The sequence below is a fragment of the Peromyscus eremicus genome, chromosome 6 (genome assembly GCF_949786415.1).
Source record: "Peromyscus eremicus chromosome 6, PerEre_H2_v1, whole genome shotgun sequence".
Lineage (NCBI taxonomy): Eukaryota > Metazoa > Chordata > Mammalia > Rodentia > Cricetidae > Peromyscus > Peromyscus eremicus.
The window spans coordinates 75,886,753-75,912,568 of record NC_081421.1 but is presented as its reverse complement, the minus strand read 5'-3'; the positions used below and the strand labels follow the sequence as shown (position 1 = coordinate 75,912,568).

At 46.3% G+C, this 25,816-nt stretch overlaps 1 protein-coding gene across 1 annotated transcript; it reads right to left on the bottom strand.

Annotated features, from left to right (window-relative positions):
* Positions 1 to 313: 313 nt before the first annotated feature.
* On the bottom strand, positions 314 to 7,270 carry Ngf (nerve growth factor). Its single transcript, XM_059264927.1, has 2 exons — positions 7,151 to 7,270; positions 314 to 1,204 (listed from the first exon to the last, which is right to left on the bottom strand). Exon 2 carries the CDS (start codon positions 1,190 to 1,192, stop codon positions 467 to 469), a length of 726 nt encoding a protein of 241 aa, XP_059120910.1. The 5' UTR covers positions 1,193 to 1,204; positions 7,151 to 7,270; the 3' UTR covers positions 314 to 466.
* Positions 7,271 to 25,816: the final 18,546 nt, after the last annotated feature.

The window sequence follows — 25,816 nt, the reverse complement described above, 5'->3', positions numbered from 1 at the left end:
TAGTCTCAAATACCCTCCCTCCTCAAGTGAGGCAATCAAGGTTCATGGATCCATGAGCAGATAATCCAAGGATTTGGTAGACTTGGCTCTGGAATGTAGACCAGAGCCGGCAGGCTGACTCCCCTTGCTAATCATGCTGTGCACAGGGTAGTGTCTGAAACCAGTTAGCCAGCCCTAGAGCAGTGCTGGCTGGGAATGAGGGTTACAAATGGGCTTTGGAGCCGGGAGAGGCTGGGGACAGATCATTCTGCACTCTCCCAAAACTTGTGGGTCTTCTTATTGAGAAAAAGGACTCAAGTGCGGGTACACAGGATGCGTTGAAAATTTAATAAATAATGACTTTTAAAATTGTATAAACGATAAATTACCATGCAGTCCTTATAATTTAAAATAATTTACAGGCTGAGGTAGGGAGGGGCCCAGGAGAGTGTGGAGGGGGCAGGTGGGGAAGTGGGCTGCAGGCAGGTCAGCCTCTTCTTGCAGCCTTCCTGCTGAGCACACACACACAGGCTGTGTCTATCCGGATGAACCTCCAGGCAGCCTGCTTGTCGTCTGTCGTCAAGGCCTTGACAAAGGTGTGGGTTGTGGTGCAGTATGAGTTCCAGTGCTTGGAGTCAATGCCCCGGCATCCACTCTCAACGGGGTTGGGGGCTCGGCACTTGGTCTCAAAAAAGTACTGTTTGAATACACTGTTGTTAATGTTCACCTCGCCCAACACTGTCACCTCCTTGCCCTTGATGTCCGTGGCTGTGGTCTTATCCCCAACCCACACACTGACACTGTCACACACTGAGAACTCCCCCATGTGGAAGACGGGGTGGGTGGATGAGCGCTTGCTCCTGTGAGTCCTGTTGAAGGAGATTGTACCATGGGCCTGGAAGTCCAGATCCAGAGTGTCCGAAGAGGTGGGTGGGGGCTGGGTGCTAAAGAGCACGCGGGGCGAGCGGAGCCTCCGCTTCTTAAACAGTCTGGGGTCCACAGTGATGTTGCGGGTCTGCCCTGCCACGCGGGCGGCTATTGGTGCCGCAGGGGCGCTGCGGGCTCTTCGGAGGGCTGTGTCAAGGGAATGCTGAAGTTTAGTCCAGTGGGCTTGGGGGACGGAGTCTCCTTCTGGGACATTGCTATCTGTGTATGGTTCTGCCCGTACGCCGATCAAAAAAGCTGTGATCAGAGTGTAGAACAACATGGACATTACGCTATGCACCTGGAATGACAAAGACAGATAGGTTACTCCGGGGAGCTGCGCTAAGCATTGTCAGGGTCCGGCTCCCTCACAGGGGCCCTCCCGAGAGGATGCCAGGAGGCTGCACTGGTGGGCTACGGGTGAGGAGATCCTGGACGCGTAAGTACGGCACTTAGGAGAGTGAGGTGTGCTGGCAGCAATCACATTGGCATGGCTGGCATTAACCAGAGCAGCCTGCATGGTGGTTCTGTTCTGGGAAGCAACAGGACCCTTGAAATCCGGCCTAGGAAGTAGGGGTCTCCCTCACAGAGTCCTTTGGGCTCTCTGACTGCCAGCTTGGAGGGTGGTGGTGCCTGCACCCTGAATGGCATTCCCTTGGGAAGGTTCTGGAAGCGCTGCAGGGAACATGTCCCGAAGCTCCGTCACTAAATTTGTTCCTTCACACAGCAGCTCTGAGCCTGGAGTTCTTCCACACGGCACCACACTTCACCGAAGTCTCTGAGGGTTCGGATGGTTAGGAGCTGCCATCTTTCCTTCACATATAAGGAAGCTGTCCACAGGGAATCATGCCAGAAGCTAGACCAGAGGGCAGCTCCAAACCATCCCTTACCGAGCCAGTCTGTACTTCCTCCCCCCTCCCTCCTTTATCTCTTCCATTTTTTAAGCAATTCCTTTCTTTTTATTGCTTGCTTGTAGGTGAGCAGCAGAGACAGAACACCAGGGTCCATCAGGCTCACCCTGAGCAGCACTAGAGTCAGCTCTGCTCCGGGGACCATTGTCTTCCCATACTGAACACCAATTCACATCTGTAGAGGTGGCTCAAAGGCCACCACATCCCAGGTGAAGCTGCTCCAGCTCTCGGTTGGCTCAGGACTCTCCTGTATAGTGTTTCCTGTTCTCACATCTTCCTGCACTGATGGATCATTTTGCCGCCTCCTCCTCCTCCTCCTCCTCCTCCTCCTCCTCCTCCTCCTCCTCCTCCTCTTCCTCCTCCTCCTCTATAGTTTCAGCCTAGTTTGTATATTTCCTACCCCTTGATGCTTTCTCTGATAACTCTAGCATAAATGTTCCCTCTGTTTGTCTGTCTGTCCGTCTCTGTCTCTCTATGTTTGCATGTGTGTGTCTGCATGTGTCTGCATGCATGTATGTGTGTGTATTCTCTCCTGCTAAATCTATATAGTGAACAAAGAGCCTTAGGATTGAGAAAACCAGCCCAAATACTTGTTAGCAGAAAAAAGCCATTTAATCTACTGAAGCTTGGTTTCCTTGTGGGCAGTAAACCCTCTTCTCCAGGGTGAATATTTGGATTACGTGTGTGTTGATTCTGAGTTATTGTATCTCTCTTAAGACAAGGACTTTCTCTTTTTTAGCTCTGCTGCTGGCTGTTCTCTCTCGGAGCACCTTCCATGCCTGGGCTTTCATAGGACACTGTTCTCTCTCTCTCTCTCTCTCTCTCTCTCTCTCTCTCTCTCTCTCTCTCTCTCAGACTTCTCTGAAGCATGTATCTGGGCTCGTCCACTTCCTGGCTGTGTGGTCTTAGAGGACAGAGCCATGTCCAACCCACTTGGGTGGAAGGTCCTCCATCACTATGTGAACATCCTTCTTGTCTTTCATAGCAGACTGTATTACCTTTACCTGATGATGTGGGTATTCATTCCCACATCTGTCTCCCTCCGTGGCGGTGCTTTAGAAGTCATGTGACTTCCATTTCAGTCACTGCATGGACATGCACAATGTCTGAGATGTTACAGTTTCTCAAGAAATATGAGAATAATGAGGAAAATATTGAATGGAGGTGTCAGAGAAGCCCAGCCTTTTGTTCGCTTTCCACTATAGACATGGGTCCTTTTGACTGTGCCCAAGGCTACCCGCTGCCTTCCAGTCAGCACTCGGCCAGTGAATTCCATACAATGCTGTTCTTCTTGGTGGGATCCAAGAAGGAAACAACCACATTCTTTTCTCTCGGCTTCCTTTGAAGAGTGTTTGGTCTCTCCACTTCTCCAGCCATCCGTGCAGAGGATGAGGCACTCTACCTGAGCTTTTGATTTCCCTACCAGATCTGATGGCTAAAGGTCTTGCTGACGATTGTCTTGCCAGCTCTGACAAGATTGATGGTTCTTTTGGCAGCTAATCCAGCCTTTTATGTTTGTTCCTCTTCCTGTTTCACTCTTCCTTCGCGGTACACATTATCTTTCATCAGGTGAATTAAGGCAGAAGACACAGAACTGAAACCCAGACTTTTATGCCCAAATTGGTAACACCTGTTAGAACTGGATCGGGAACTGAAGAAAAGTTGACTGGAGTTTAGGGTTTCAATAGAAATAAAGCCACCCTCACTCTATGGTTTCCACGGTCTCCTTCCACAGGCTCTGTTGGGGAAGCTCACCATCTCCTGAGGAGACTGCTGATGCCCCATAGCTACATCCCCAGCCAAGCTGTCCCCCGGAGCACTCTCTGGACCCTCAACTTGCCGACAGTACCTCTCCATGGATGTTGGCAATCTCAGTGCAAGACATCACCAAGCAAAATCTTCATGCTCAAGCCCACCACCATCCCATCTTTGTCTTCTGTATCGGCAGCAGCCGCCCAATTGTGGACCCCTTGGTGCCTTCCAAATTAGTTCCACACCCACTGTCTCTACTGCTCTGGTTCCCGCTCTCCTCAATGGCATCTTCACATTTTGCTTTTCTAATACTAGGACCAGTATACCTTCCTTTGCCAGCTGCAAACCTCAGCTCATGCTGGACTCTGTTCCCAGCCCTTCACCTAGTCTTCGGAGTAATCTTTGAGTTCTGTGGGAGCAGCAGTCCTCGAAGCTGTAACTTCCTCTCCCGTCTCACTTCTGTGTCCCTGGTTCAGGTCGTGGGGCCTCCTACCTGATGTTCTGGACCTTCATCTCTCTTATTCCAGTTCCCTGACTTCCCCATTCAGGTTCTTAATGCATTGCTCTGGCCCTGGGGCCTTGGTCAAAGGAACCAGTGGGGAGCCCTAGTTTATGGATCTGGAATGGATAGCTCAGCCAGGCAACAGCCCCACCTCCTCCAATGACCTCACTTTCTTCATTCCAGGCAGGAGAGCTCCTGCCTGCCCTGTGCTTAGCCACCCTTGCCCTGGCTTTGGGATCTTCCCTCCAGGTATGTTCCCCCTGCACCCCCTCGCCCCTTTATGCTCTCCCTATCTCCTGTCAGAATCTACCCTGTTGTCTCCCAATATACCAACTTCAATGGCATCGCTCCGATAGCACGTGACTCTAGGCAGAAAACCCCTCCCCAGTACACCTGTCCTGTGGCAGGTGTGTTCTCTTATGCTCTCTGATGGAGGGAGAGCTCCCATAGACAGAAAACTGTCTGCGTACTGCTGTTGCCTGTGGCACCTCCACCTCTAGAAACCACTGCGTGTGGGAATGCCTCTTTCCTTCTGAGTTCCTTGACTTCCCCACCTGAGTGTGGACGTTTAAGGTGTCTCTAAACTCTGACTTTGATATTTTAAGGAATTGTTAAGTTTTCTACTCTGTATAAGCACTTTCTCATTCCACAGAACAACTCCACAATGTTCTAAAAGTCTAATGCTATCTGTGCATTTGCTGTTGGGTCAACCCACGGTCCCCACGGTCCCCAAGGCCATTCAATGGCAATAGAGATCTGCATCATGGATGGACAGTTCATTAAGAGTTGAAAATGTCTCAAACGGATCTCTTCAGTTTTTGATTAAAATCTAATTGGGGGGAAACCATATTGTTTACTCATAATGATGTGTTCCTATAATCTTTAAAAATTATTAGAAAAGTTTTATAGTCATCAGAACATACAGAAAAAGAGAGACATGCTCCACACTGTTTCCCATTCCAGTGACACAAGGCATGGTGTAGGAAAGAGCATCCTCTCCTTAGATGAAATGAGCCAGGGAGCAGTTGGTTTATTTATATTCCACTTTTAAAGCCTGCATCCTGAGCAGGAGACAGCCTTCCATGTAGCTTCATGGCACGTGTCTAAGTGGGACATTTAGCTGGGGAGAGCAGCCAGGGCTCACGTGAAGGAACATGTCCATTTCAGGTGTGAATCTTCATTGTGTTATAAGGGAAGGTAAGTGCCTGGGAAAGAGGAGACTGTCCTCAGGGTGGCTTTGACTCAGCCTCCACCAGGACGTTCTCCCTGGCTTGCAGAATTGTCTATGGGTTACCAGCATTCACCTCTATAGTAGGAGATGTTTCTATACCGGGTGAATAATCTTTACACATGTCTGGCCCTACTTGACAAGCTGATAAAGCTGCCAGACAGAGCTTAACAGTTGATCCTAACTAGTCCTTGTCTCCAGTTGCCAGGAGGCCTACCAGCCAGGCCTGCAGAGGCATGTTATAGAAGTGAGCAAGGTAAATCTGTCTTAGAGAGAGGTGTCAAGAGCTATTCATAGTTCCTGGGCTAGAGATCAGACCTGTGAACCCAGACCACCAATTGTTGGCCAAAGAGGAAATTCTTGTGACCAGAGAAATCAAGCCTCCTCCATCTCACTGGCTACCATCTGACAGGGGTTCACGGGGTCACTTCTTGCTTTATACTTGGCCTCCACCCTAAATGTAAATTGGCTGCTGTATTCCATTTTAAAACTTAGGAACTCCCAGCTGTTGGAGCCTGCACAGGATATAAGAATTCTGCAGCTCCTTAACTCCCAAGGGAGGGATCTCTGAGGTGTCCTGGGATGAACACAGATGAGCAGTAATGGAACAGAGTCCAGCACCTCGGCTGGCATGGCCCACACAGCACTCATGAGGAGGAAGCACAGCTCTGAAGTGACATCAGAGACCGAATCCCAGGCTACCAAACTTTCAGGCATCAGATGCACCTGGAGGTCTGTTAAGCTGGGTAGCTTTTTCTATTTGTAGAATTGTTGATTCTCTAGGCTTAGGATTCTCTAGGCTTAGGGGTGGAGGAAACACGTCAGGCAAGTGACAGATGACACTGATGTTGCTGATCTGGGGGACATGTTTTGAGTTACGAGACTAGAGGCTGAATGTTTGGGGTAATATGGCTAGTATGTGTCAGGATCACCCAGCTGCTCAGCCTCTGCATCTTTTTGAGGAGGGAGGCTTGAGGCAGCCTACACTCTGTGATTGATAGTGCATCCTGAGACGCACATACTCTCTCCAACATCCAAAGGAAATTCTCAGATTATGAGTTCCGCCTCCAAGGTACCACAAATCTGGACACAAGGGAACACACTGATGTTTGACTGCTTTCATGTCTGACACCTCAGCTTTCCAAGTGTCATGCAGCTATCTATGATCCTGATCCAAGCATGTCTTTATCAAAAAGTGCGTAAGATGGCCAAGATGGTGACATGTGGCCAGAGAGCTTTAGAAGGTTCTAGACCCTGTGATTAGCTGGCCTTCTCCAGGACAGGTGTGTAAGCTATGGTCATGGGAAGAGAATGTGCTGGTCTGAGTTCCAGAATCACATCTTACATCTCAGCAGTATTCACAACCACTCGGGAGTGGGGCTGTGCTCATCCCATGTTATGACTGAGGGAACAGAAGACATGGAGATTACATCACTTGGTCCAGGACACCTGGTAAAGTAGCACTTAGAGCCAGGCCTGCTAGTGTCCAGATACAGAACTCTTCCGTACTCTTCCATTTAGGCACAAAGAGTGAACAAAGACTTTCTGCCTTACAAGGTCACCTGCTCAGACTGCTCTGGGGAGTGTGTGGAGTGCCTGTCTGATGTTTTCTGCCTACTCAGGGGCTTGTGTTATGTGACTCTTAATGTGTCCCTAGAAGCCACAGAGCAAAAGGACTTCTTTGAAGAAGCCCCATTTGCAGTGGTGTCTCGAAGAGCCATGGCCCTTACTGCCCCATCAGGTCTGGCTCCCCTTCCACAACCTGCTCAGCCTTTCCAGCTCCTGGGGAGCTCCCAAGCCTCGCAACCGCAGAGCTCGAAGCCCCAGGAAGGCAGCTGTCCCACAGGCACTTACCTCAGAGTGGCCAGGATAGAAAGCTGTGTCCTTGGCAAAGCCTTTATTGGGCCCAGACACTGAGGTGAGCTTGGGTCCAGCATGCCATCCAGCCCCCTGGACTGCACGACCACAGGCCAGAACTCTGTGGGGAAGAGCAGACATTTGACAAGGGTTACCATACTCCCTAGCACATGGGTAGACTCCTGAGCCCTAGACAGAGGGGAAGGAATGTCCCAACAGGACAAGCCCTACATCCACAATTCCAGTATTTTAGCAACACTGGGGCCCAGGAAGGAGCAAGAGTCCAGTTGCCAAGATTTCCAGGGCTCTGGGCATTTACAGCTCTGGTCTTGCATGGCCCAAGTTTTACATAGCTCTGGTCTTGCATAGCCCAGTTCTTACATAGCTCTGGTCTTGCATGGTCCTGCAGTGATCCTTGCCTTTGCTAGTTTCAACTTGGACACAGTCCACAGTGGGACTGCACCCAGTATAGTGGCTTCCAGATCCATACTGGAGTTCTGCTCTAGTGATGCCTAAACTAAAATGAAAATCATTGTGCACACTGCCCAGGCACAGATGTAGTAAACCCAACTCCATCCAGCCTTGGTGATGCAATATTACAAATGCGAAAGTCATTTTTTTTTTAATTCAAACAAGCCAGTTCTGTGATGGAAATGCAAGATAAGCAGTGGGAATGGGACAAACTGACCACTTGACACATCACTCAGATCTCTCACTGAGACACATACGTCAGAGGTCTTGGGACACTGTGCTAAAAGTCAAATTTCAGAAATCAGAAGCTATGGCAATAACACATTGAGAAAAAACATTATGCTTTAGCTTGTAGCTTCTAGAGCCGCTGTTTTCCTCTCACTTCTGTCAACCTGATATATGCAGGTGCTTCATTCATTCATTCATTCATTCATTCATTCATTTCCCGAGCATCTACTATGTGACAAATGCTATTCTTGGTACTGGAGGCACAGCAGTAAATAAAACAGGCAAGTTCTTGACCTCTCTTGTGGACTTCATAGTCTAGTATAAATAAATGGCTTCAGACTCTGTTCATGCCATGAAGAGAACAGGTATGGTGTGATGAGAGAGACAGGAGTATAAGAAGTCGTTTAGACAGCGTGCTCAGTGAAGAGTTCCTTGAGGAAGCCGCCCTCGGGTTCACAACAAGGCATGGAGGACAGAGCATTCCAGGTGGAAGTGAGGGCAAATGCCAAAGCCTTAGAGACAAGTCAAAGCAACCGAGTGTGAAGGAACAGACCTGGAAGGTGAGCTGGGGAGCTAGAACAATCTGAGCCTTGAGGGATGAAGCCAGGAGCTACAGCTGCATCCCTGGGGCCGACAGGAAGAGTGGAGGCTTTCAGCAGGACAGTGACATGGCAATTTTGAAGAATGAATGACTAAGTCTATGAAGAAAGTGTGTAAAGAAAGTTCAAGAATCGCACGTTTGTCCTTATTGTCTGCGCTTTTTCAAGTCCCACAAACCCTTCTTCCAGCCATGCCTTGCTCCGCTGTGACCCCACCATTGCTCCCTTCTTACTGTGGCAGCAGATGTCACAGAAGCATCCCAGAAGCCAAATACCTGGTGGGGAAGAGGGGGCTGAAGAGCAGTGGATGTGGGAGGGGCCCTGGAGTGGCTTCTGCATGGCTGGGAAGCATCTTTCTGGGATGCTTCTGTCTCTCTTCCTTCCCCACTTTGCTCAACACACTCCCTTTTTGTTTCAAAAACTAACAGAAAACCGGATACACAATTGAGAATTCAGGCATGGAGAAAACCCGACTGTAATGATCTTCAAACAGTGAGATTCTGTGACAGACAACATCTTGATGCTCTCCAGGGTTGAGCTTAGTCTGGAGGAGGGTCAGTGGCATGTGCTCTGGGCTTAGGGGGTGCACGTTACTGGTCTCATCACTCAGAGGGGAGCTCATCTGTTCCACAGGCCCTTCTGCTGGGGGCTTGGCCGAACTGTGCAGCTGGCAAGGTTGGAAGCCACAGACCCGTGTCCTGACCCAATTCTCTCCAATTCTTGGGTAAGATATCACTCCGAGCGTCTGTTTTTCATCTAAAGGAAAAGTTGCTGGAACGGATGATAACTCAGGTCGCTCGGATTTTAGTCCTCTGTAATTCTAAGACAGTATGAATAAGCAGCACTTTTTCCTACCCTTACACTGGAGTTCATTAATCTCATCGATTAAACGCTGACATTTCAGGCCCTGTGGCAGACACTGTGGAAGGTGCTGGGGACGAAGAGAGAAGTAAGACACAGTATATCCTAGAGGGATGGAAGGGTCCGCACAAGCTAAGTATTTAAATTAGTGTGACGATCAGGGTGTATATTACTCATGAAAAGGAAGCACAGTGGACCTCGGAACCTCGTTTGTCCCTTCAGGGTAGTCAGAGTGGCAGGCTCATGAAGGAGGTAACACCTGAGCAGGATTCTTAAGAATGAACAGGTGCATATTACAGAAGAATGGAGAGAAAAACCACGACCCAGCCTTTGAGCTTAGGAGCTGACTGGAGGTCTAACCAAGGTCAGAGTGTTGGGGAGAGGGAAAGGAGTATGTGACGGGCCTTTGTGTCAGCAGAGGACAGTGAGTTTGGTGATCCCATTGCTGTGGCCTGCTCGCTTGCTGCCCACAATACACAACAAACTTTTTCTTTTAATCCACGGAACAACCAGAGAAGGAAAAGTGACTCTGTGTAATTATTCTGGATATTCCTCTATTGGATGCCTTCTAATCTAAGCGATTGGAGTGAGAGAGGCTGATGATCTAAATTGTATTTATTCCACAGCTTCTCAGACTTGCCATCTTGGGGGATGGAGTACACACAACCACAAGTTTCCCAGCCATATATCCACAGCTGCTTGCCCAGCCAACACCAGTCTCCTGCCCATCCCATACTGGTGCCTAACGGCTCTCTGGGGCTCCTTCCAGCATATGCTCTTGGTCTTCTCTCATACAGTGCTGCCACAGCAGTTTGCTGCTGGAAAGAGAATTTCCTGCCAAGAATACTGACTGATTTTCATAGGTGTTGCTGCTTCGGTCTCATTCCAGGGAAGGCTGGAGCTCTAAAATGAAATCCAATCTAAATAGTGCCAGTTTCTAATGTGAACACACCAGGGGCGAACAAAGTGAATGTCTATTTTTAAACCCCTAACTGTTCTCATCATGACTTAAGAAGACATCGGACAGCTTTCACACGTTTGAGAAATGTATGGAAATAGATCACAGGTCATTTACAGACCACCTTATGCTCCTTCTTATAGAACACAATGAAATACTATAGAAATCAGATACGCCTCTGCCAGACCCTGGCCTCTTCTGGTGCATTAACACATAGTACTATAAGAGTGTCTTAAAACTTGTTAAAAATGCAAAGTACTGGGCAGCTGTCCTGAGTGCTAGAAACAAGACAGCTTGTGATTTAATAACCCTGTTTATTATATTATTTATCCTCTAAGTTTAAGAATAATCAGCTTCCACGCTGGCCTTCCTCTATCTCCAACTTGACTGGATGAAAGTCACCTAGGAGATTGAGATGTTCCCCTGGGCACAACTGTGAGGGGATTTCTGGAGAGGATTAATTGAAGTAGAAAGATCTGTTCTTAATGTGGGGGGCACTTATCAAGGGTGGGTCCAGATGTAAAGAGGTCCAAGGAAACAGCAGTTGGGAAGACCTGCCTTCCTTTTCTCTTTCAGGGTAAGTGTGTCCATCACAGTCGTGTGACACTATGCTGACTTCAGATTTTGGATTCTATAACAGTGGCTCTCCAGGAACTTCTCTACTTTCTGGTTTGGGACTGGTTTGAAGTCCGAGCTTCGTGGACTGTGGTGGTATTTTACTTGTACTGAAATGTGATTTTAATTGTATGTTAATAAATAAAGTTGCCTGGGGGTCAGAGCTATTAGAGCCATAGCAAGTGCGTGGCGGTGGTGGCTCAAGCCTTTAAGGACCTGGAGGGCGGTACATACAGGCAGTGACAAGACAGTCACGTGTTTAGGTTTACAACCAATGAGAAGGCAGAACAGCTAGACTATATAAAGACATACACACAGGAAGTAGGTCCCTTTCGGAGAGCTCTCTTGACTGAAGAGGATCACTGAAGCAGGAAGGGTGAGGCTCTTAGCTCTGACCTCTTGGCTTTCTTCTCTGAATCGGCTCTGTGTATCTTATTTAATAAGACGGTTGGTTACATCTACATTGGACTGAACAGTTACTGGGTTCTTTACTTCTCCAGCAAGCAGATAGACATTGTTGGGCTACTCAGCACCTATTGTGTAAGCCAATCTAACAAAACCCCTCTTTACTAGTTATGTCCTATTTATCCTGTCCCACTAGAGAACCCTGCCTAATACACTCCCCAGAGAGTGAGCCATCCAAGCCAAAGAGGACAACTCAGGGGTGGCCTGCTGCTGTGGACTGTCTACAAGATTGGACCTTTCCATGGGATCCTTAGAACCCATGAACAATCAGCCCAGTGTCTTCTAGAGCTGCAGGGTGGAAAGACTCTTCTGAAGATCCCTGGAGATAAGGTTGTTCATCCGCCTCTCTGATCATTGCTTCCCCCATCTCGCCCACCCCCACCCCTTTTCAAAAGCATTGCAGTCAATTCTCATCAAGAAGTTTGGATCAATGGCAAACTGTTAAAGTCCAATCAAAATGTGACTGTAACTTTGCTTCTGTTGATAATTCGTGGGGAGTGGTAGACATCCGCCTAAGTCCTTCATACTTGAATTTTATGCAAGACTCTACCTGGCCCCCTGGTTTCTGCTTCCACTGCCCCCTGGTTCTCCGTAGTGGTGGTTCTCAACCCCGGCCACACAGCCACTCTCCAGGCTGGTTTTACAAACCACTATGATGCCTCATGTCCTGTCTCTAGGGAGCTTCTTCCAACTGGCTTTCGGTGCTGCCTGCTCGCGATGGGTTTTCAAGGCTCCCTAGGAGGTCCAAATGTAAGGCCAGAGGCAAAGCAGTGGCTTTTTTTGAGCCAACTAAGAGAAATTCATTATCAAGAAACTAATATCTTAGAAAATAGAAAGTACAGGTGCAATCGCCTTGTAAGGAACAAGGAGACATGAGACTATACCGGGCAGACGAGGGGAAGGTAGGCTTTGCAACTCATCAGTGTCTAGATACAAGCAACAGCTGTGAACTGGGAGGTTTTCTTTTTGATTTTTTGTAAGCCACTTTAAAAAAAAAAACATGCTTCAGTGTTGGAGCTATGGTGGCTTAGTACTAAAAAGTTCAAGGACTGTTTGCTGACATTTTTTATTTCCAAAGATTTGGGGACAGTTAACCCAAAGGACCATACATCTCATGTGCTCCAACGAAGTAATGGCCAGTCCCTAGAGCAGTTTACACTGTTCAAAGATGCCAGGGAGTTGCCTCCTGCTTCCTTCACCCTCCACCTGGTTGAGATCTGAGTAAGGAACTCTCCTTCAAGGTCAAGCATTAAGAACATGTTGTTGAGGTGTGGTACGTTTTGGTGTTGCTGTTGTAATTTTTTTCATTGTCATAACAATTCTTTGTAATTTTATCCTCTGTCTGTCATTTCTTACGCTGAGGCCACATACAAAGAGAGGAGAGCTGGAGGTCTTTTTTGCTGTAAATCTCTTTTCCTAATTCTTAGCCTAATCAGACATTTTCTAGGGAGGAATATGACTGTAAGGTTTGCTGAGTAGGAGTTCTTTTGTTCTCTTTCTTCTTTTTTTAAAACAAATTTCAGTTTGGGTCACTTTGAGATGATTTGATGTCTTTTAACTATTTAGTGGTTTTGGCAGATCCAATAGGAAAATAGTGCATCTCGCACCAAGGACTTAGGAAGACATAAAGGTTCAGCAAAACTGTTCTTCTTTTCAACCGGACGGCCCGATGCTGACAATCCTCAAGAGTCCTGTCGCATTTCTTAAAGAGATCTGGCCCTATGGCTCATTGGGAGATGCTGAGGTAAATTACAAAAGCCATCTCAGCATTCCCCCAGAGCCAAACAGATCAGAGAAGACGCCATTGTGGCTGGCTGCCCCTCAGCCTCGGCATGAAAGAGCATTTGCCGGGACTGTGAGTGGCCTTCCATGGTGTGCAGCTGCCCTGCATCGTGTTTACCTGACTCTAGTAATTCATGAGCTCTGTAATGCACCATGCCACAGAGAGGCTTTTAAACTACGGCTAATTACAAGGACATTAGTGCGGTGGATAAGTTATCTAAACACAAAGCAGCCTTCCAGGACAGAGAGCTGAGGGGAGTTTTACAAGAATGTACTGGTAAGTACAGTCTGTAGAGCCTAGCCCATCAGCTTGGTAACACTAATAATATATCTATAATCTATGTTGGAGTGCCAAAAACAATCCAATAGTTTTGCAAACTTCTCTGCAACCTTAAGAAAACATCTCTTTGGTTCCAACTGGCTGATTCTTAAACCACAAGAAAAAGATCTATTTCAACTATGCTTTTGGTCTTTTCCTGGTCTGTTCCATGCTTCTAACTATGCACAGACAGCAGTGCTTGGAATAAAGGGGACTCTGGTTGCTTGGAGTCGAAGTTCATATTCAATAATAGCAGTCTCCAGGTCACGGCAGATCAGGGATGACAACCTGGGACCGAAGATGTGAATGAAAACAAAGGGTACCAGCGAATGTTAACTCAGACCGGAGCCCTTTATTCGATTTGCTGTATAGGAGCGCAAGTCCTCAGTTCTTGAGCTAGCCTTTCCCTCTCAGTGTGTGGCATGTTTTCCAAGCAGTAGGATGAGAAATGTTACAACACATGACTCTCTAATGCAAGTCAGATGGAACTCCAGGAATTAAGCTAAATATCCATAGCTCTGGAAAGATCAGGAAAGATTCAGGCTTAAGAGATACACGGGGAGGGTTTTGAGGCTTTTAAAAGGCCAGGCGGCCCTCCCTTCAATTAGGCAAGGGTAGCAGAGAGCCCAGAGACTTGGCTGTATGGATTCTAGCAAAATGCTCCCTTAGTGGGTAAAGTGTCTGTGTTGAGGGCATTTTGGTTTAAGAAGTTGGACTGTGGGTTCACTGCAAGAGTTATTATACTTAGCCACCCACATTCAAGAAAACAGGGATCACAAATGCCCTGGACCAAATACCTCAAAGTGGACAACACCTCCTCACAACTCCAGAGCGACAACCGCCAGGGATCTTGAACCCCCTCACTCTTCTGCACTGACATTTCCTAGCTTGTCTGCTGACTTCACACCCAGAAAATCCCACTCAAGGCATGGAATAGATAACCGCCAGCTTTGCCTAGGCATGCCACACATGAAGCTCCTCAGTCACCCGAGGCTAAGGTAAGCGCTGGAAATAAAGACTTGATTCCCGGGTGTGTTGTTGGTGTTGGGGGTGGGGTGCGGGGTGCTGCTTGAGCCACTTCCTGTGTCTTGCTTCAACACCCCAGTCCCAAGCTGTGAGGGGGTTACACTAGGGAAGGGCTCTTGGGCATCCTCGGGCTGTGTTAAGGAGATTCATGTCACTCAGGGTCTCAGGAGGAAGGGTCGGGGGTGATGACAACCTGCTGCCTGCTGAAGTCACTTGACTCTCATCTAACTGTGTTTTAGAACATTTCCCATCTTCTAGTGTTTCTCTTTTTAGGGTTTATTTGACCACGACAACGTGCGCAAAGGGAAAACTTCACTGAGGAAATTCACTCCAGAACTAACAAGAGAGCCACAGAGAGCATCTGTCTCCAGAGACCCAGAACATTGTGGGTAATTAGAAATTCCAGAGAGGAGGACAGTTTTCCACACTCCATGTAAACACACACACACACACACACACACACACACACACACACACACACACACTCATTTTGTTGCTCCTAAAGAGCTAGTTTGTGTGATTAAGATGCTGAGAAATAGAAACTAACTTGCTTTAGCATCTGCTTCAGTCTGTAACCCTAACTGCAAAGGGAGGCTAGAGCCTCTGAAGTTCAGTTTTCTTCAGAGACCCAAAGCTAGTTTCCTCTCAATGTACCAGAAAAAAAAAATCAGAACAAATACCATTTCCACCTTGAGTGGAGAGGAATAACAGAACAAACACTTAGCCCAGCACACAGCACCCAGTTAGTACTATAAATATTACTTAGTCTTCTTCCTAACATTATTAATGACACTTGGCCAAAATAGGGCAATGAAGTATTGACAGATCGGGGTATAGCAGAGAAATAATGCAGTGTCCATTTGATGCCCCTACCAGGGCCTTTCCTGAGGAGAACATTGGCCGGGGACCTGTGGCTTTGTGTCCCAGTTGTGACTGGGATGGCTGGCCACGTGCATGCTCAGTGGGCCTGAGAGACCACAGAGCAGTGTTTGCAGCTGTGGCAGTGAATGGCAGTCAGTCATCTGCCAACAGAATGCTTAGTAAAGAACAGAAACACTTGCTCTCAAAATGACGCCTTTTCCTCAGCTCTGTCCCAGTCAGTGGGAGGAAGCCGCTTTAGTCACTGCTGTGGTTCGGGGAACAAGGTGACCTGGAGCGATTGCTTGAACTTGCCTGACACTGTAAGGTTAGGATCACCTTTGCTTGGGGGTAATTGCTACCTTAAAGGGAAAGTGAGTCACAGGAGAAGGCACCAGAGACAGTCATGGTCAAAGTCACAGTCATTAGAGGCTTGGGACAAATTTAGGCTCCTGCTGAATTACCAACTTCTTGAGAGTTTAGGTGTATTTTTATCTGCAGGGGTGTCCTGGAGTAGGCATTTAATGAATGTTTATTGAACAGAATGGAAAACTCTTCACGCAGCTATTCTAGTTTATTCAACCAAAGTGAATCATTATTTCACATTATATCGAGAAATAAAATGTGGTCAAAACCCACAATTTCTGGATATTGTGCACTAGGGTGGTATGCACCCAGGAGCATGCCACATTTGTGGGCTGACAGGTATGCTTCTGGGGAAGTAGGCTACAGGCCGTCCTGCCTTCATTGCAGGAGAGTACACAGTGCTGGGCAGAACAAGCCCCCTTTGTCTTTCCAGTGTGCTTATCTCCTCTTGCCCAGCACTTGGTTGGAGAAGGCTGTACTCCAGTCCGGCCACTGGCTATGTTATGCAATCCAGTGGGATGGGCAATCGCCTCACTGTTTAGTTATACCCCAGGAGAAGACGAAGAAAAGAGAGAGAAAGCCCAGCACACACATATGTATGCTGGTGGGGATTGTACAATGATAATGGAAACCATTTGTTAGCATTTCAATCCTGTCTTTGTAAATCAGCCAAATTCCTGGCACCAGGCCTTTGTGCTAAGAGAGCTGCACCTCAAAGGCCTTCCACCCATGACCCATGCCTGGTCTAAGGAGTGTCACCCTGGTCCCCAGGAAGGTGGGTGCTTGAATGACTTTTGAACTGTTTCTACCTTTCCTTCTTCCCACAGACCTGATTTCTGTACCTCCAAAATAGCTTTAGGGTTGTTGGGTTTTTTTTGTTTTTTGTTTTTTTGCAGGGCGGGGGGCGGGGGGTGGGGGTGGATAAAAAACAAAAATGAAGAAAACATGTAAAGTCAAACAAAATCTTAACAAAGTTCCAGAAACTTACAACTGGAAGAACAGTGCATGCCTAAGTGTGTTTATTTTGCCTACATTGTCCCCGAGAGGAATTACCTCAACAGACACATGAGGTGGCTCCATGCAGAGAACTGTGCTAAAGACTATCTGTGCCCTTGTGTTCCCCAAGTTCTAAGACCCAAGTGATTACACTTTTCTCCACTCACTTCTCAAACCTATTACATCATTTATTCAGATTCACAGAGCATAGCAGCACTATTTCCAATGGCCTGGGCATTGTGACCACCACCATCACTGCCATGATCATCCCAGCATCACTACCATGATCATCCCAACATCACTACCATGATCATCCCACATGACCACCATGATCATCCCAACATCACCACCATGATCACCCCAACATCACCACCATGATCATCCCATCATTACCACCATGATCATCCCACATAATCACCATGATCATCCCACATGACCACCAAGATCATCCCAGCATCACCACCATGATCATCCCAGCATCACTACCATGATCATCCCAGCATCACCACCATGATCATGCCAGCATCACTACCATGATTATCCCACCTGACCACCATGATCATCCCACAGGATCACCATGATCATCCCAGTATCACCACCATGATCATCCCACCTGACCACCATGATCATCCCAACATCACCATCATGATCATCCCAGCATCACCACCATGATCATTCCAACATCACCAACACTTTTATCCCAGCATTACCACCATGATCATCCCACATGACCACCATGATCATCCCACATGACCACTATGATCATCCCACAGGATCACCATGATCATCCCAGCATCACCACCATGATCATCCCAGCATCACCACCATGATCATCCTAGCATTACCATTGTGATTATCCCAGCATCACCACCATGGTCATCCCAACATCACACCACCAACCCCAACACATCTTGACCACCACCATCCATTCCCCACCACTCTATTCCCCACCAATTATCAACATGCAGGGGCATAGGATCACCTAGGAGATGAACCTTTAAACTTGCCTTGGGGGATTATCAAGATTAGGTTAATTGAAGTAAGGAGATCTGCCTACTGTGGGTGGCACCATTCCACTGGCTAGGATCCCAGGCTGCATGAAGAGAAGACAACCTGAGCATAATCATTCATCTCCCTCTCCTTCCTGTCTAAAGAGACAAAGTGACCAGCTGCCTCATGCACCTGCCACCAGGACTTCCCTGCCCTGAGGGACCATATCCTGGAACCGTAAGGTAAAATCAACCCTTCCCACCTTAAGTCGCTTTTGTCCGGTGTTTTGTTACAACCATGAGAAATGTAGCCAAGACACTACCAAACCAGCACTGCCCCTTTAACCATTTAGCCATCACTATTTCCAATGCCACCATCAAAAGCTCCATCACGGTTACGACCATCACTGCCGTCACCATTATCAGCAGCAGCAGCATCCCCCCTAAAATGAAGAAGCCCGTGGAGCGATCAAAGTCTGATAAAGGTTCTCCATGTTCCTTCTATTAGGCCAGTTATAGCCCCAGGAGAGAGTCAGCTCCTGAGGTCAGTTAGTTATTCCCAGAGTGCTCCAGTGCATTTTTGAGGTTCATATAAGTCCCAAATGAGTGGTGAATCAGGCCAGGAACAAGAAATTGACTTTCTTATTTCTTACACATTCCATTACATTATTTTCTAGCTTTATTATAGAAGCTGTTCTTTATCTACATCCTCTCCTCTCCCCTCTCCTCCCCTTCCCTCCCCTTCTCTTCCTTCTTTTCTTTTAACAAAATACATATTTTATGACAATTTTCAGTTTAGACCTTAATAAATTTCAGAATTATCTTAAAAAATTAGTACCTATAATTGCCATGAGAGATTTATGATATCTCTATAATATAGAAATACAAGTATCATGAAAACCAAATGAGGAATTATGTACCTAACTTCTCCAAATGAGACAGGGCTTTCCTTTTGCCTGATGCAATTGCAAAATATGTGTGCAGTTTTTGTAGGCCATTGTGAGGCTTCTCCTAGCTGAAGACAAGTAGATCTAGCATTTTGAATCCTGCAGAAAGGAAATCTCTCTGTGAATCTTCCCCTCATCCTCCAGAACGTAAAAGGCCCACATAAGTAGTAGTTGGCGTCCACTGGAAATAGTGGAGCGAAGTTCCTGAGAGTAAAGGCCAGGCCTTTCCCTCTGCATGTGTGCAGTGGCCAGCCAGCTGCCCCTGGAGGAGGCCCTGAACTACTCTCCTTTCTTGTCATTTGTTCCTTCTCGTCACTATGATGAGTACACCAATTGGGTCTGAACTGGGACCTGTGAGAAGGGAGGACAGGGAGGGGACAGAGATCCCACAGAGAGTCACTGAAGGCCTACAGCTTAGTTGTAGGTGTGAGAGTCAAGGTAAAACAGTGTGGTGTGTTAACATGCTAAGTGCTACATGGGCATAAACTGTGGGTTACAAGCAGGGACATCGAAGACTACTAGTGATAAGTAATTTCTGTGTATCATCTGCTACTACACAAGGGCATCATATGTAAAAATAACAAAACTCTTCTGAGGTCAGTGTTTTCCCACTCTACAGAAGTGGGAGCTCACGTGTCACTCGGTGATAGCTCTTGCTGCCACACCACACCCCGTTCCCACATCTGACCGACTCAAAGGAGCAAAGGTTTCTGCAGAGTGTTGATTTCTGCTGTTAAGTTGGATTTTGTATATTTTCTTTTCTTAAATTTACCCAATTTCCAAACAAAAAAATGTAGAACAGGTTGCTAGAACACTGTGACTGCTCCACTTCTCTGTCATGAGTTTTTACTTGAGGGAGCCCAGAGAACAAATCTCCTTCTCACTGAAATACTCCCACTACCAGAAATAGGGCATGGGAGGACCCACTATTCTGATAGAAGGGCAGTCATGGAAGACAGGTGACTTGGAAATGTTCAGCTGCTCTTTATTGAGAATGACATTGAAATTAGAATGTAGCTATTTCATTTACTACTACAGATTTTTTTTTTTTTAAATCGAGTCCCTTTCTGTGTCCATCAAGAAAAACCACAGGCAAGATGGGAGCTGCTTGCTCTGGGCTGGGGATGTGACTCTCTGTTGGTTGGCTTTTTGGGTGTGAAGACGAAGCCAGGGGCTAGAGCCAAGCAGAGTCTGTTAATATTTCCATTCATGGACATGCAATAGCAAACCACTTCATACATTTACAGGAAAGCATCAAATACAATATCTTTGTTGTGCTTAATCAGAACCAGAGTAGAATTCCAGGCAACAAGAATAGAAATTCATCCTAATGATTTTGTTTTTAGTCCAAAACATACAGTTTTTCCTCACGCTGTTTGTCACTTTCTAAAACAGGAAACCACCAAGAAGTGCCTTTGGTTTGAGGGGTGAGTGGGAAGCAAGAACAGTGAACAGAACGACACATGGAGCTACCGAACAGCAAACGGCAAGGCAGACGTGGGTCAGTCTGGATGTTGAATTGTTGCCCCCTTATCCGTGTGAAACACTCCAGCAGGAATCAACTGTCCAGGCTTTGTGCTCTGCACTTGAAACCTTCTTTACCAGAAGTAGATCACAAAGCAAAAAGAAGTGTTCAGGTCCCAGCAAGAATTTTCTCTCAAGGAAGATGTAGATGCTTTCATTCTGAGCAAGGGAAATACTCTATTCCAAAAACAATAAGATTTTCATACCCTAAAAAAGACACAGGCCGCTTAACAGGAGAGAGAGAGTGCTTCCTTCTGAGCTGCCATATTGAATTAAGTAGATGGTTTCCTATTAGAGGACACATCACTAAGCACACAGCAAATCAGTGGTGTTTATTGCAAGCACTCGCCTTGTAAAATCTGGAGGTTCAGCTAGCATACCGGGTTGCTGCTTCTAGAAACTTGCTACAAGAGATTTGGTAATAGTCTCCTTTCAGAGTCACTTGTGAATACAAAGGTGATAATCAGAGGGCTCTTTAGCAGTGAGAAATGGCTGTCACCTACAGAGTAACAATGGCATTTTGGCAGTCACATCAGAAGGACACACGCTGGTCGTTAATCACACAGCTTGGCCCTGTCTCACAAGCACCATGGGAAATCTGACTAATGCTGGCACTGGAGATGGCCCTGCCCCTGGTACTGGATCTGCTGATTTTAATTAGTGGTCAGGTTGGGGCTGATCCCAGATCGGGGCAGAGGGAGAGTTGCCCATCTCATTTCCCATCAGCTTGGAGCCGGATGAGTGTAATGGCGAGAATGGATGAGTCCTGATCAGATGGAATCAGATTAACCTGGCACTCGATATTTGGCCCACCATAGGAAACATGATGTCATCATAGAAGGAAGCTGAAGAATCAGGAAGAGCAGGGCGAAGCTAGCAGAAGAAGCAATCAAGAGATCTGGGAAGACGTTGCTGCAGTACAGTGTAAGCACACACGGGTGGACGTGAGTTTGGATCCACAGCACTCATATAACAATCTGGGTACATGATTGCATGTGCCTAAAATCCTAGTGCTGTGGAGGTAGAGACAGGAGGATCTCTGGAATTTGCTGGCCGGCCTGTCTAGTCAATTGGCGAACTCCATTTCAGTGAGAGCCTGTCTCAAAATATAAGATGGGGAGCCACTGAGGAAGACTCTGACATCCATCTCTGTCCTGTAAATACTTGTGCATAGATATGTATGTACATCTACACACACACACACACACACACACACACACATATATATATATATATGTATATATATATATATATATATAGAGAGAGAGAGAGAGAGAGAGAGAGAAAGCAATTAAGAAAGAAAGAAAGCAAGAGGAGACAACATCAAGGGCAGTGAGAGACGAGGCAGAAGGGAGTGAGCAACTCAAGAGACAGTGGAGGACAAGATCCGAAGATGGAGAGGCAGGAAGAGAAGGAAGATCATCCTGGAAGAGTCGCCAGAGAAACGGTGAGTGTGGTCCAGACTGAGAAAAGACTTTGAGGACGAGACAGAGAAAGAACCGCACAAACTACAAACAGATCCTCACTCCTTCGCCTGTGCAGGTGAGATGTGATTTCTGGATGTCCCTTGAGAAAAGGTCCAAAGAGTTGGTAATCACAACCATTCATAATGCGTAACAACTCTGCCAACAAAACCAAGTTTCATTGAATCAGCTTCTGGTAACCTTACAAGACAATCCTGGTGATGTTTCAATGAACAGTCTATCACAGTGTGAGTTCTGCTGGGAAAATCTCAAATCTGAGCCCAAACCCAGTGATAGCATTGCTTTGGCAGACTGATTTCATCACACAGGTTAGGGCAAGGCCACTCCCAGACACACTGTGAGTCCAGCACAAAAGCCCTTCATCCCAGGGCCGCCGGGCTGGGTGAGCCAGACTGGCCCTTAAAATAAATGAGATTGTATGACCTCACCATTATCAGCTTCAGAGAGAATGCTTTGGAAAGAAATGAGCAGAAAGGACAAAAGGACATCGGGGGAATTGGGGTTTCCCACTGATGCTCTGGTCCAGCTGGAGCTGGTTACAGTGTAAACTTTGTTTAATCAAATCCACTGTCATTAATAAAACTCAAAACCAAATCCAAACAGAGATAGATGAGGATGTACTTGGACTTCACATTGGGTTTGCATCACTGTTCCACCAGGTGCCATCCATAAATCTGGGATGCAGGCTGCTGGAGCTGGGGCTGCAGAGGCCATCTCAGGAACCTTCGCCTGTTCCTCCGAGCCAAGCCATGTGCCTGTTACTGCTGCTCAAGGCTGAGAGAAGCACAGCATCTTCTCAAGACCCCTTGTCCTTCTTTCCCAGAGTGATACCGTTAATGGTCAACCAGGAAACTGAGGTGACTGGAAGGCACCCTGGGATGGAAATGGCTGGAATTGGGGATGTTACATATTTAGCAAAGCTGTCCACAAGGCAAGGGAGAAGAGCTTCTCCCCATTGTTGCAGGAGACACATCGGGGAGGACTGGGCAGAACTAAAAGAGAGGCAGGTGCTACCTCAACTCCATTGACATTCAGCTAAAAGGTTGGGCCATAGATTATGGACTTCTGGTTCTGAGTAGGGAATACTTAAATGAGATGGATAAAGGTAATAGCTCTGTTTATAGAATCAAACTTGTGTGCACATAACTGCATGGAATCATAAAGAATAAACATAGAGAGAAGAGGAAAGAAAGAAGAGGGAGGGATGGGGAGAAAGAGGGAGAGGGGGAAAGGAAAAAAATGAACAACATATCATTCCATCAAATGCAGAAGGTAGAGACTTGAATATACAACTATACATATTCATACAACACATTCTTCCATTAGAATTGGTTCCCATGAAACCTTCAACCTGTCTGATATTGAAATTAGTGATTTGTATGTTTCAGACAACATGGTCTCTTTAAGGCAACTGATGCTCAGCTGAAGAACATGCTCCTTTCCCACAATGGAGATAAAGTGGGCAGGATGGACTTACAATGCTGTGCCCTAGCCTGGACCCTCCTGAAGACTGAGCAAGGTAACTTTGGATGCTCTTCACAGACCTCTTATATTCTGACTTTGAGTGAAGCCCTGCCACGCTCCCTTGGATGGGGCTACTAGAGATGTCCTGTTGGCAGGGAGGATGGATGGATGACTTGCAACAGAAAGATATGAGGAGACTGCTGTGTGTGTGGAAGAGATCCAATAGCCTACAACCACCCACCCTTTGCTCTAACAAGACCACTTTACTTTGCTAAGTAGATCTGATCACTGACTGCCTTGTAGACTAGTAAGCTCTGTAGCTTAACGTTTAGTTACCCTAGTCTTGAAAATGTTCTAATAAAACTAAATTTAGATAGATACATATGGAAAAGATGGTCTTGGAGGAAAAAAGTTAATAGTTAATAAAAAACTGGAAGGAAATAAAGTTAATAGTTGAATTAAAGGACTATGAGTAAATTTTTATTTCTTATGCTTTTCTATATTTCATATGTATTTTATTGTAATATTCCATAATTAGCTTTTATAATCCAAAACATATCTCTTAAATAATTTTATAATTTCATATTTAAGCTATAGAACATTCATGGTTTTTACCTGTTAGCCCCATCTTTGAGATTTTTGTCTTCATAGGGGGAAAGTTTAACTTCTTTTTCTTAATTTTCTAGAAAATTTAAATCACAGAAACCAGACACTAATTCTTCAATTAAGGACAGTTAGCTACTTTGTGGACTATCTTTTTTGTGAGCATCTGTGTAGTCATTAAATATAAAAACTGTGAGGACCATAAGCACAAAGGGGCACTTGTAATCTAGTACAGAGTCAAAGGCATGGAGGAGAACATGTATGAAATCATGGCAGCCAAGGAAATCACATGCACATGGGAGTCAGGCCTGGAAGTCGGTGTATAAATGAAAACAGTTGTATTGAGTGTGAGAGCTCTTGGTGAGTCCCACCCTCCACCCCTCCCTCTTTCTCCAAGTGGCTAGTAATGTTGTTATAATGCCTTCATAATGAAAATAAGGTCCGTAAGCCTTTCCATATGTCTTCTCTCTGGGTCCCCCTAGGCTCAGGACTACAACAAATATGTTTCCACCTTTAGCCTTCTCCCCATGGTGCCTAGCTGGGGCTGCTTCATTCTGCAAAGGCTTAGACAGTGTTGCTGAGTAAGTAACCAGGTCTATGTGATGACTTAAGATGGGTTTGGGTGGAAGACAGTACTTGCGCCTCTGTTTAGGCAAGTTACAATCTTATCACATTGAGTACAGAATGAGTCATTGAAGAATGACTACAACGTGTGTGGATACATTGCTTATATTAGAACGGTCTTGAGTGCATGAGTGAAAAGGGCTGTGGGTTCAGGCTCTCATTCATCTATTGCTGACTTAGGCTGTTCTGTTCTCCAAAGCTCACATAAGGTTTGGATATAATATTAGCTCCTGCAGGTCTGTTCTATAGAAGGGAAAATTGGAAATAAACCACCAAGACATTTGTAGAGCATAGAATTTGGCTGTGTTCATTCCAGACATCAGGGGAAGGGCTGGAAGGGGGAAGAAGGGTAGCCGCAGGAGGAGGCAGGGAACCTGGGTACTTGCTGCAGGCTTTCTGCTTCCCAGGCATCATTCTAAGACAATTCTTCTAGGGTCTGGCTCACTACTGCTTGCTGTGGCTGCGGAGCAGGTATTCCACTTTTCATATAGATTGGGGGACTGTGCTTTGGGAAGATAGATAACTTGTCCCAAGCCACAAAGGCTGGAAAGAGGGACTTATCTGGTTCCAAAGCATTCAGAACAATGCTTTCCATTTTCTCAGCACAAACCACTGGCTCATCCATGGAATGGAAACTTCACACTACTGGTCTAGAAGAGACTTCAATTCCCAGGATTCTTTTGTGATTCCCAATCAAGAGAGATTTCCCCCACCTCTTCCTACCTCAGGGGACATTTTACAAGAATGTCTGGAGACATTCTTTCATTCCAGTAAGCAGGTAGGCAGGCAGAAGGCTAGATGCATCTAGTGGGTAGGGGCTAAGGATGCTACAGACTTCCTCTGACACCCAGAGAACCTTTGACTGTAGAGAACCATATGACCCCACATGTCAGTAGCACAGACAATATGAATGCCATTTCATAAGGGAACCCAATAGAAACTATCCCCCTCGAAATTCACGTTCTCATCCACTTATGAAATTAAGTTCTTGTGGCTGTGAAGAATTCTCAAGTCATTAAAGCATCAGAGGTGCTTAATGGCTGTACAATTAGAAACCGCCCAGCGTATATAAATCAAATAAATGTGCATGAAATCTGGATGGCAATGCCAAGTACAAATCTAAAATTTATGTAGGGGGTTTTCAGTGAAATTGCCAGTAAGAAATTAACAACTCCCCAAGTGGTACCAATTGTGGCTAGCCCTAGTCTGTACTAAATTCTACAATGAATAACTGAATGTTCACTTGATTCCCAAGACGCTCGTATATAAAATCGGAAACTTGGCTATTCTCTCAGGTTGACTATGTGTTCTACATTCTAACACTTCGGCTGTGTCCATGGCAGAGTAGTTGCTTCTGTTTGCTGTGGCTTGTCCTCTGGAGGGACAGCATGGTACATTGATTATGTTACTTCTGTGGCATTAAGATGATTCTAGAAAAGTAGAGCCAATGAATTACTCAGTAATTCTGTGGTCCGCCATTGTCT